This window comes from Acyrthosiphon pisum, chromosome A1 (assembly GCF_005508785.2).
Source record: "Acyrthosiphon pisum isolate AL4f chromosome A1, pea_aphid_22Mar2018_4r6ur, whole genome shotgun sequence".
In the NCBI taxonomy this organism is placed as follows: Eukaryota; Metazoa; Arthropoda; class Insecta; order Hemiptera; family Aphididae; genus Acyrthosiphon; species Acyrthosiphon pisum.
Genome location: NC_042494.1, coordinates 166,732,203 through 166,744,345, shown reverse-complemented (window position 1 = coordinate 166,744,345; position 12,143 = coordinate 166,732,203). Strand labels below are relative to the sequence as shown.

The 12,143-nt window shown below is 29.5% G+C and overlaps 1 protein-coding gene across 3 annotated transcripts in view; it reads left to right on the top strand.

Annotated features, from left to right (window-relative positions):
- Tcf21 (transcription factor 21) overlaps window positions 1–12,143 on the top strand; it is a 57,578-nt gene that overhangs the window by 18,726 nt on the left and 26,709 nt on the right. For all 3 annotated transcript variants that reach the window (XM_029486032.1, XM_029486031.1, NM_001162877.1), the window contains one exon: window positions 8,117–8,459. In XM_029486032.1, coding sequence (XP_029341892.1) covers window positions 8,124–8,459 — 336 coding nt within the window. In that variant the 5' untranslated portion in view covers window positions 8,117–8,123. The remainder of the gene's footprint in view (window positions 1–8,116; window positions 8,460–12,143) is intronic.

Here is a 12,143-nt window from a genome sequence, read left to right as displayed (position 1 = left end):
TAACTAACTTTTTTTAAAAATGAATTTCAAGTTTTGAAAATAAAATATAATAGGTGGGTATTATTATACATAAAATATGTGTAAAAATATTTTTTATTAAGTGACAAAGTAATTAGGTATAGGTGTTTCGACTTGTGAGTATTTTACCCTTAAATAATTGTACCTAAGTTAGATAAAATTAAAAATTGACTACAAATATTATTTTATATTGGTAGTAACGGTGTTCGTAAATATATTTCATATAGTTATTTATAGTATAAGGAAAATACTTACAATATTAAATAATCACATGTTTTCCTTATTATAATCGATGCATACCTAATAATAATTGTTAATTTATTTGCATGAAACAACTTTTTTATGCTTACGATGATAGATACAATGTGTAGTATTATATTTATCAGAAAATTAAAACTGTACGGTACACAAGCATATAAAATATTAGGTAAATAGGTATCTTTACTAATACTATAAAATCTATATTTGCATTATAGATTCTTATTATGCTTATAACGTCTATTCGCCACGAAAGGAATGACCATGAAACGTGAGATACCTATATATGATTTTTTACATGAATACAATTGCGTATTACCTATGTATTATATTAAATATTATAATGTTATATTGATTAGAACAAAACATAACGATAATACGATTTGTCTCATAATATTCAAAATCGTTTCAGTAAAATTTTCAGTGTATAATAATGTAACATCACTTGCATAAACAATATAACAGTTTAAATGAATTTATATCCGAATTAAGGTTATTATTAGAAAAGTGTAAAATATTGTATTATTTAATCAGACTGATTTAAATCTGATAAATATTATTATAAATATTTTTATAGGTTTGTATCTACACGTTTGTATCAAAAACAGTTTTATTACGAATGAAACATAAGAATAACCGAGTACAACCGAGTAAGATTATCTGCGAATTATAATATAATATAGATATAGTAATATTATATTATGTATTAATGAAATAAACTTCGTTAGGTAAGACTCACCTACCTACCAAGTTAGAATCATTCTTATTGATACTATTTTATAAATTATAAGGAATATGTGTAGGTAGTAGGTGAAATGAATGGAATATCGATTATTTTTTTTTTTTTTGAGAATTATTTTAAATAGGTAATGTGATTAGAATTAGATTAAAGTAATTAGTTAGGTAGTAAAATTCAAAACATAAATTGCCATACCTACCAAGTACCAATTACTGGATAGACTTTCCTTTCTAATGTTATGACATTGTTCATTGTATTGTAGGACGTAGGTATATATTAAAAAACTATCTTATTTGCTTTTTGAGCTGAAGAATCGATCACATATGGTGAATGTTCTTTTAATAAATAAAACAAAACATTGGAATAAAATATATTTATTTTAATTTATTTCAAAGTTTCCCATAGGTAAAATTCTAAAACTAATTAATATATTTAATACTCCAAAATTGTATGATGAAAAGTTGAAAGTTACACGAAAACAAAACAAAAATAAGTAATACCTAACTGTTGTATATTTTTGTACATTACCTAGGTTACCTTCATTATCTGTATTATCTGTAAATTATTATAATAACCAATAGCTCCCCACATCTGCTTATATAGTTTGAATACTACAAACAGTGAAATTCATTTTTTAGTTGTTTAATACAAAACTTGATTTTAACATAATACAATTGTAGACAAAATGTATACAATACCTATTATAGGTAACCTATACATAAATATATTCATTGTTAGCTTATAATGTTTGCGCTGATGATTTTATTATGTTACGTAAACATAAATAACAATAAAAATAATATTTACTGTACCATAATATTATCATTATATCACATAATAATATTTTATTCATTTAATGACTTACGGTAACTTTCATGAACCATATTCTCACCTATTATAGTAGTGTTATAACTTATAACAATATAGATGTACAACTTAGAATTTATATCAAATATGATGTGTGTTCATTTTAACTTTTCCGCTAACTTATAAGATGATGATAATATTATAATGAAAAAAAATCATCGTGAAAGGACTGCATTAATACATTGCGTTGACTTTTAACGCTATACTTATTATATTATAGATATAATACCTATTCTAAACCTCCAATATAACATTTTATTTGAAAGTTACTGAAGTATAGGTACCTACCTATATAATATTGTGATATATACATTTAATGAATATTATTGAGGAATGCTGTCACCTATATTATAAGTTGCATGTTTAAATAGCATTTTTTAAATAGGTAAAGTTTTAACAATTTAAGTGCTTTATAATATATTCTACTATAGATTCTAATATCCTGTTCACTATTGAATGTTGATGTGAAGGTTATATTAGCAAATTTTAATGATTTTTAGAATAAAATGTATAGGTTCGTACGTTTTGTTTTGTTATAATGTTATATAGAATTATTTTGCATAACTTGTATTTAAACAATTTATTTTTGGCGTACGTTCAAGTATCTCGAATAGTAAAACGTTTAAAAATTATTAGGTATCTATTTAATAATACATGTATGAGTAGCTTAAAACAATATTACCTAATCGAACCTTAACATCTATTATAATAACTGATGTTTTATCCTGACATGGTTTTATCCAGATCACACCAATTTTTCTTTAATTTCTACTACCTATATAATAGATCAGATGACATTTTAATAGTAAATTTGACGGATTGGGATTACGGGATTTTAGATTTTTGTGCGAGTGATAAATATTATTTAATGAATAATATTATGTAATAGGTACGGTCGAATACTCGCAATATAACTTATCGAAATAATAAACCGTATTTACGAATATATAGTCTGTTGTAATACAATACTGTACAGTTTGTCTTTCATTTTTTTGGAGTTTGATGTATATATAGTTGGTTAAATCATTTTTTTTACGATTTTCAATACGATTTAATTATTAATTAATTAATTATTATTTTATCCGAGAACTATTTATCTTCTGTTCATTTACCAGTCGAACTACTTTCACACAGGAGAAAAGTACCTACATCTATGACAAATCATAAGGGAAGGGAACAATATTTTATCGACTGATAGTTTTGAAAACGTATTAGGTACTAACATAAGAACAAAGTAAAAAACTAAAACTAAAAAACTAAAAATTAATAAGTAACAGGATTGAACATTTTTCAAGACGTTTCATTGGGAATGCAAACCTTATTATTTTTTTTAGTTGAAGACGATGAGCAAAAATAATCTTGTTTGTTCCTTGTTTTCGTAACATTTTGTGTATTCCATCTCAAACGTAATATCTATATAATCATATAACTACTGAATTATACATATTATAGACAATACGTCAGCATCGATTAGACAGTATAGAGAATCAATTTAAAACGACGCGTTTTCTATTTTTAATAAAAGTACAGAAATATTTTACTCAACGATTTTAAAGTCTCTAGTGTACAAAATGCTCGTTTCTGTCGTAATCGCGGGAGCAATAAAATTGACGTTTAAAAAACCATTTTATCGAGAAGTACCTATACTGCAGTTATCTATATACATAAACAATATATATATATTGATTAAGAGTATATCTATAAACTGCATAATCTATAGAGCTCTTTCAGTTAGAAACGTGATATACAATTTCGAATTCTGACGTTGAACTAAAATAATAAATAAAATGTTTCGTACACTTTAGCGAACGGTCGTTAGAAAATGTACGTCCTAGTAATAAATACCTATATCATTCGTGAAATTCAAAATGAATACCTATTATATTTTTTTCGCGTTCACATTATAGGAATTATTATTACATGATCGGGTGCAGCAGTGGTTGAAAAACTAGTTTTGCATATTATCATATTATAATATATCGCACCGCGCGCGTGTTTATACTTTTATAGAATATAATGTGGTATAGGCAGGTACCTATAAACTTCGCCAAACATGGGATATCTGTACGGTCGTCGTCGACGACACGGTGCATGTTTCTATAGAGTGATATATTTTATCGGTATTCGTATCGAGATTTATATCACAATATTTTTATAGGTAAATCGGCGAACGTTCCGAGGCGGTATAGCTACCTTATTATATTATTATAATTTATAATATACCATATTATGCATCGCAGCAGGTGTTACGCGGTTGTATGATAATGTGGCGTAAAGGCGGTGTATAATATTATTACAGTGAAATTATTGTATTTATATACGCAGTGGCTATATTCGCAGTGGACGAGAAACGCGCAAACGTGTGTGCAAACGGATGTCGAAAGAAGAAAGGGTTCACACGGTTTACCGTAAACAAAATGGTCTCGGGGCCGTAAAGAGAGTGGAATACAACAACTTACTATTATTATACTGCACACATGTTACACGACCGCGTGCAGCATTGTCACACGGCGGCGAAAATGCATTTTTCTTTCTCGTCGCTGAGCAATAATATCAGTCGCCATCATAATCAATCACGCCTATATTATATTATTATTATCATACCTACCTGTTAATATTTTTTTTTTCATAATTGTCATTGCTATTGCTATTGTTGTTGTTGCAGGTAATTAATAACAATTATAGGTAATACCTCAAAACACTCGCTACAACGCTACCTATTACCTTTTGTGTCGGTTGCATCGCGGCACATAGCGTATAATATAATATTATCGTGTTAGACCGATACCGGTACATATAATATTATGCCACATGCATAATGTTATAGGGTGAAAATGATACCTATTGGTTCACTAAATAATTTCAGGTTTTTCACGTCTCATTTTGCCCACACACGCAGTTTTACCAAACTCATTTTGCGTGCAACCCTAGAACTACATCAATCCGATTGGTGTAAGATATGGTGTAAAGTGGTTTTTTTTGTTTTAATTAAGATATTTACCACGAGCGGTAATGATGATACATTTTATCCATTATCAATTTACATCAACGTTAACATAATATTAATTTTAGTTGTATCGTTTTTATTCCCGAGTTATTTTACATTAAATCATTAATAAATGTATTTTGCAATTATTATACATTAATTATATTTTAATGGGTACATTAAGACCTGCAAATAATTCAATTTGCTCCGGATATCCGAGTATTGCATTTTTATAACTATCATTCGCGAATCCCTATCGAAACTCTTATCGTTAAAATACGTGTCGGATTTCAAGGATATCGATTGCCGTCCCTTTTATTCTGAATGTACCATCATACCGCCGCTGGTATATGTAATCCACCAGTTGTGGTCGTAGGCCGACACGGCTTGCTCACTTAACATAATATTATGCCACCTTACCAACTGCGTCATATTTAGTTATCTTTATGCAGTATAATAATTATTATATTAAAATATTATTTTAAGTTCAATCCAGCAATTAAAATATATATTATACATAGAGTTGAAAGCAGTAGCGCATTGAAATGACTGCTCAACGGAATACGCATTCCCATGAAAGACAATTTTGCAATTTGCAATACCTACAGTAGGTATAATAGATACCTTAAGGTATTTTTTATAATAAATCATATTTTAAACTGGTTCTTAAGTTCCTAGTTGTACCTATATTAACCACTGCAGTGGACACTAGCCAATCGTCTGTGGGATTTTTTTCATCAAATATATTTATATATGTATATATTAATAATATTATCTGTGGAATAAAGTACCTAAATATTATTTAAATGTATAAAAACATCCAGAAAAAGAATAGAGGAGAATAAAATATGTGAAAAATTAAATAAAACATAAATGGATTACAGTATTATCATTTATTATAGCTATTAATAAATAATAATTAAATAATACAATTAACCGTTTATACCCTACTGTACTCCGACTACTCCCCTTTCAAAAACATTTTACGAGAACGAAAATTCCGAATAATTTGTTTTTAGAAGAATAGAATCGGACAAAAGATTATTGTTCGTGCATTTAAAACACTTAATTTGCGTTGTTTATTTTCAACTAAAATAATTCAATTACTTTTTGCCTGAATGATCCTTGTACGTAAATGCCAGTTTCGTTAAAATGTATCTAACTGTCACGAACGATCAATAAGAATTATATTATGTATAGATAATAATATATTGAATATAATGTTCCAGTTAATTTGTTTATTATCTCCAACTCATTAATGGGACGTTTTTCCTAGTCTTATACTCAATCATAATCTTTTTACTATTTGTGTTTATTCAGATATGAGTTTAATGTGAGTGCTTTGATTTAGATATTATGCGTCATATTATGTGATTATAAATTAACATTTAGGTAAATATCGTGATTTACTCAAGACAATTTTACAAAGTATTTAAAATTAATTATGTAGATATAAAGTGATATTCAAATGAAATAGAGTTTAAAATATACATCGCGTGGTCATTAAAATGTACCTATATGTAGGTATTATATTATTATGTTAAAGGATTAACAATGAAAACAGAGATATAATCTTTTGCTTGTTAAGCATATATAAGGCTTTCAATTCGTTATTATTGTTGTTGTTTTTATTATACCTAGACATTTTGTTTAGGGGAGGTTTTTACTAACACTTATGAGAATAGTAAATAGTTCAGCCGTTTCTGCTTCATTATAAGTATAATACTGTAAATATCAGAAATTTCTCTTGTACACAAATTCATCGTTAATAATGTAATAATACGTACATAATTGCATTAGTATAGTTATTTATTATCCATGTAATAATTCAAGTAATACATTTTAAAAATATTTCCCTTGAATTGTATGTCATATAATATATACCATATAAGTATGATGGTGTATAATATGAATGCAATACACGTAATAAATATGTTTAAATAATATTTAGAATACGATTTGATCGTTTTTTGCTTAAATGATTTATTTGACTATTTGAACTATTAAGACAACTTTAACTACCTAGGTATATTAATAGAGATCTGCTGGAATTTTGAATCCCAAATAAATTGTTTGATATTATAATATTTAAAAAAAAAAACGATGTTTTATAAAAAAATCAAAGTAATAAGTTGTTAAATTTCTAAAACGATGACTGAATTTATTAATATACCTATATCAAACGATTTTATAGAATATATTTTGATTAAGATATAACGGGTTGTTTTCTACTTCTTGAAAATAATAAATAATTCATTTTTGGGCATGTAATAACTAATAGCATATCATAGATGATAGATGAGTAGAGATGTAAGCTTGAAAATTTATTTTTTTTGTACTTTTCTTAAATTAATTAATTTTTAAGCTTGAATATAATTAAATACATTATAAAATTACTGTTGCATTTTTATTTACATGGTAACAAGTATAATGTCAGAGTCAAACAAAACACTTATAATAAAAAAAAATATTATTTGGGTAGAATTGAGGAAGTTACTCAAACAATAAATTACCTCCGTTAAAAATTGAAAAATCAATATAATTGTAACAAAACGATTACATACACTCATAATTTATACTTAAGTAAGAATACAATTTTTAATAAAAGATACAAATGCACATTTATTACCGAGTTAAATATAATATATTGATATAGGTATATATTATATATATTTAATGATTTGTATTTTGAATTTACTATATTATGTTCATAGAATAATACCAAAATTATATTAAAATGGGTAAATGGTAATAAAAGTACATATTTAAAAATATAATTATGAAGGTTAAATATTCTACAACTGTATAATATCAAAAGATTTATTTGATAAAAAATTAATATGATAAATTATAAAATTTTGAAAATTTTGACCAAAATAAATTTTGATGAAAATTTACATCACTATAGATGAGTATAGCGAGTTGACAGTGGAATGTGCATCAACGTTTTTTTATATACACATTACACACTGTATAGTATTTTAACAACTTAATTAAATGTACATATGTTACAGTGTACAGCCATGCTTTTGAAATAATGTAAAATATAAATACATTTTTAATTTAATTAAAGTATAAATATACGTTAAGTACAAATATAACCCCATGGAATACGAACAATTGGTGTATATGGTAATATTGCGTCGTGTCACTTCCTTAACACTCCCCCCCTAAAAAAAAAAACACTTTTCACGCACAAGTATCACACTGCAATATATAGTGTACCCAATCGTTTAATATTGTTCCAGATGTGACATGGGCAGACGCAGACCGGACTGGTGGTTGGAACAGCAACATCAACAGCAGCAACGGGACTTACTGGAGGACGGTTGTCCTAGGAACGCGGCCAACGCGAGGGAGAGGGCTCGGATGCGTGTGCTGAGCAAGGCATTCGGCCGACTCAAGACTACACTGCCGTGGGTGCCGGCTGACACCAAACTATCCAAGTTGGACACGCTTAGGTTGGCCACCACATACATAGCGCACCTGAGCTCGTTGCTAACGACTACCGAGCGGTCGGACGTCATGGACCAGGGAGATACCGCGACCCAGGTTGCGGTCACGTCCACGCAACCACTTAACTACGCCATGGTAAATCTTACACCATAATATACGACTATACGAATATATTCGACTATCGATTAGGTATTGAGTATATGCGTCATAGGTATAAAGTACTCGGTAGACTATTAATTTTTGTCACAGGGATTGTACCTAATGTGTGTTATTCAGCTCAATCAGCTTTGAAATGTTCAATTTTGTCCAGTCTTGACTTCTTACTTAACTCTAAAAAAGGTTCATATTCAAAAATTACAAATTATGGAATATGAAATACGAATTTCACCAATGATAATTATTATTTACGTATGCATGATTATATTATATACGTTGAACATTCTTGAAATATTGATTAATGATAATAATATATAGTGGTCAATAACACGTACACTGATATTATTCCGCTGACGTATTTTTAGTATATTTTAGGTTTTTTTAAATCTCCGAAAACGTTTGATACTGCACAAGCAAGTGACACAACGCAGTGAAAACAACAATTTATATTAATAACTGATAAATAATAATAATTATAATTATACTCTCGTAAAATCTAAATGTTAAGAGTGTAATAGAGAAATATTAAAATATGTGTTAATTACGCACACAATTAAATAATCAAACCGAAATGGACACATAGGAGGTGACTAAAATATGATATCTGTTACCACTGTCAAACACAATAAATTATTAATATACCTACGATGTACAATGTACATGATACAATAACAATTATAATACTGCAGACTTCAGAGACGGCCAAAAATTAACGAGCTTTTAGTTAAATACTAAACTTTTATTAAATTAATCGCTATTAGTTTAATATTGCAGTAGGAAAATATGTGCTAAAATAATTAATGTACTCGGTGTTCCTGTTTTACCAATATTAGTTATTACGAAATCTACTTATTTTAGGTTTAAAAATTAGGCTAGGTAGTTGGCCGTATCCGCCTATACGTATTGGAATTAAAATGGTTGACGTACATGTAAAACTAAATTAAAAATAAATATATATTATAATGATGATTAGTAAATAATATATTATTTTTACTCTGGCTCGTATTTGTGCGGGCATTTTAAGTTTAAAAAACGTATCTACTATTTTAATAGCCTCGAATCGAATCTGCCTTCCCCGTCATGATAGTATGTGTGATGTAAGATGTTCACAATATGTTCAGCGCAGTATTGGGAAGGAACGCGTTCCTTTTATAGGAACGAGGCTCGGAACGCGTTCTATTTAAAATATAGGAACGAGGTACGGGAAAGAGTTCTTATTTTGAAGGAACTTGAACGAAAATTTCCGTTCCTCAAATAATGAAAAAAAATAAAAAATGAAAGTTGTTTTTAACAGTGTTGGAAGGAACGCGTTGCTTAAACTTTTTACTGGAGAAAGTTTCAAGTCTACGCTATACAATATTTGAATTACGACAAATAAACTTATACTCTGTTCCACGAGAGAACATTCAGAACAATCACTTTTCGCGCATCACGAATGATTCAATTGGTGCGTCGAGAACCACGTGATCACGTTAACACAGGGAAGTTGGTGGGGGGATGCGCGGCCCTGACGAGAATTGGTCGGCGGACTGATTGTTCTCTCGTGGGACAGAGTATAAAACAAATCATTTTTGTTCAAATCGGTGATCCTTAGGAAGGGTTAGTTAAACGATAATTTCTGACTTAAAAATTGTTCGCAATAAGACACCATCGACGACGTAGAAAATGTGTAAAGGAACGGGAACGCGTTCTTTTTTCGCGACAGGAACGAGGAACGGGAACGAGTTCCTTTTTAAAAGGAACTTTCCCAACACTGGTTCAGCGTACCTATTATAGTTTCTGATATTATTATGATGTGACGTAGCTATACGCGGGATGACGAAAGCAATAATATTTTCATCATTTATTTGGGGTACGAATGAGCGGACAAGGGTGCAGTATCATATTAATATAGGTATTGTGCTTGAACAATAATAATAATATATTACCTATTATAATAACTGTTGCAAATGCTCGCGGTGCTTAATTGAAATTCCATTTCGGTATAATTGATGGCGCGAAACCGAGATCTGGGCAAACCGCGAATGCGTGTCGTCGTCCGGACGAGGATTGCGTTTGTTTGAGTTGTCAAGTGCGCCGACGACGGTACAGTGTTTGCGTAACAATTGTATAAATAATTTGCCTGCAGTTACCGCGTGTACACTGTAGGTGCGTATTTAAACATCTAAAACAGCTTGAGTAACATCCGGACATGATTGTATTTATGGGGTCTGACAATACTATATTTTGAATTTCTTGAGATAATCGGATATAGCAGCTAATTATTATTTGATTAAATGTGCTATGTATCTATACAATAGTTTCATCTATAAATAAAAACGTATTTAAAAAAAAATAAAGCCAAGTGAGATGTCTTTGTAATTGACGATAGGTATATAATATTATAGTCTAGGAGCTACTGACGATTTGACCTTATCCATTTTAGCTATTCCTTAAAATTTTTATAACTAATAGAATCGGGGCTGCTGAGTACGATAGAAAATTGGCTGATTAGTAGAGTGTCTCGGAGGGGGGTGTTTTTCAAAATTGGAACAAAAATCAACCAACTTTAACTCATCAGCCACCAACGCCAAATTATTTTAAGTAATGAAATTATGTTATAAACAAATCGGCTGATTAGTAGAGTGTGGGGGGAGGGGGTTGTTATTAGTTTTTGAGTAACACCAAAAAAATTAAATCGATATCCTCAAAAATTGGTTTTGAGTAAAAATTATCGCATTTATTTCACTTTTGTTTTGTTTTTCTCTACGCTTTCGAAAACTACTTGGAATTTTCAATTTTGACCTCCCAAAATTACCAACTAAGTTCACTTTTCTATCAAAAAAGATGCCGATCCCAAAAATCAAAGCATGCTTACTATCTAAAATGTTGCTGACAATTTGTTGATTTTTATCCCAATTTTGGAGACACCTCCTCCCCCTCCGAGACACTCTACTAATCAGCCGATTTTCTACCGTATTCAGCAGCCCCGATTCTACTAGCTATAAAAATTTCAAGGAAGCTAAAATGGGTAAGGTCAAACTGTCAGTAGCTCCTGGTCTATTATACTGATGGCCTCGGACACTGATGTATTTATCTTTTTTTTATAGATTTATATTTTTAGATCAATCATAATAATAATAATAATAATAAAAACCGCTGGATTGTACTTAACAATCCACTTCGTAGCATACGTATTACATATATACGCAATCAGGGATGAGACATGGGCATGAGCATCCACTGCAGCTAGAGTCAAGCCCACCCTTTCAGAATCGTATTCAAGTATATACCACGGATATAAATGATCAGTTGTTATGGTTTAAATACTACGAGTGAGACATTCAAAAACTTATTACAATTTTCAAATAAATTTTCTCGTGCATTTGGTGATATTTTGAAATCTCTCTGGCTTTGAAATATTATTTCTACCTATACAATATACTCATCGTTTGCCGCAGCCGATCGATTAGAATATAGCGTACAACCTAGACAAATGTTAAGTATTATATTGTCGGTTTGTCGCGGAACGTTAAACAATTCGACGAGTTTGCTCATTTTTCCTTTGTAGAATTACATATATTTACATAATATTATGGACCACGAAATGAGCAGTCTGCCGAGTGAATGTGCGATCACTATATTATTATAATGTTATGATACTCTGACAGAAATATTAACATC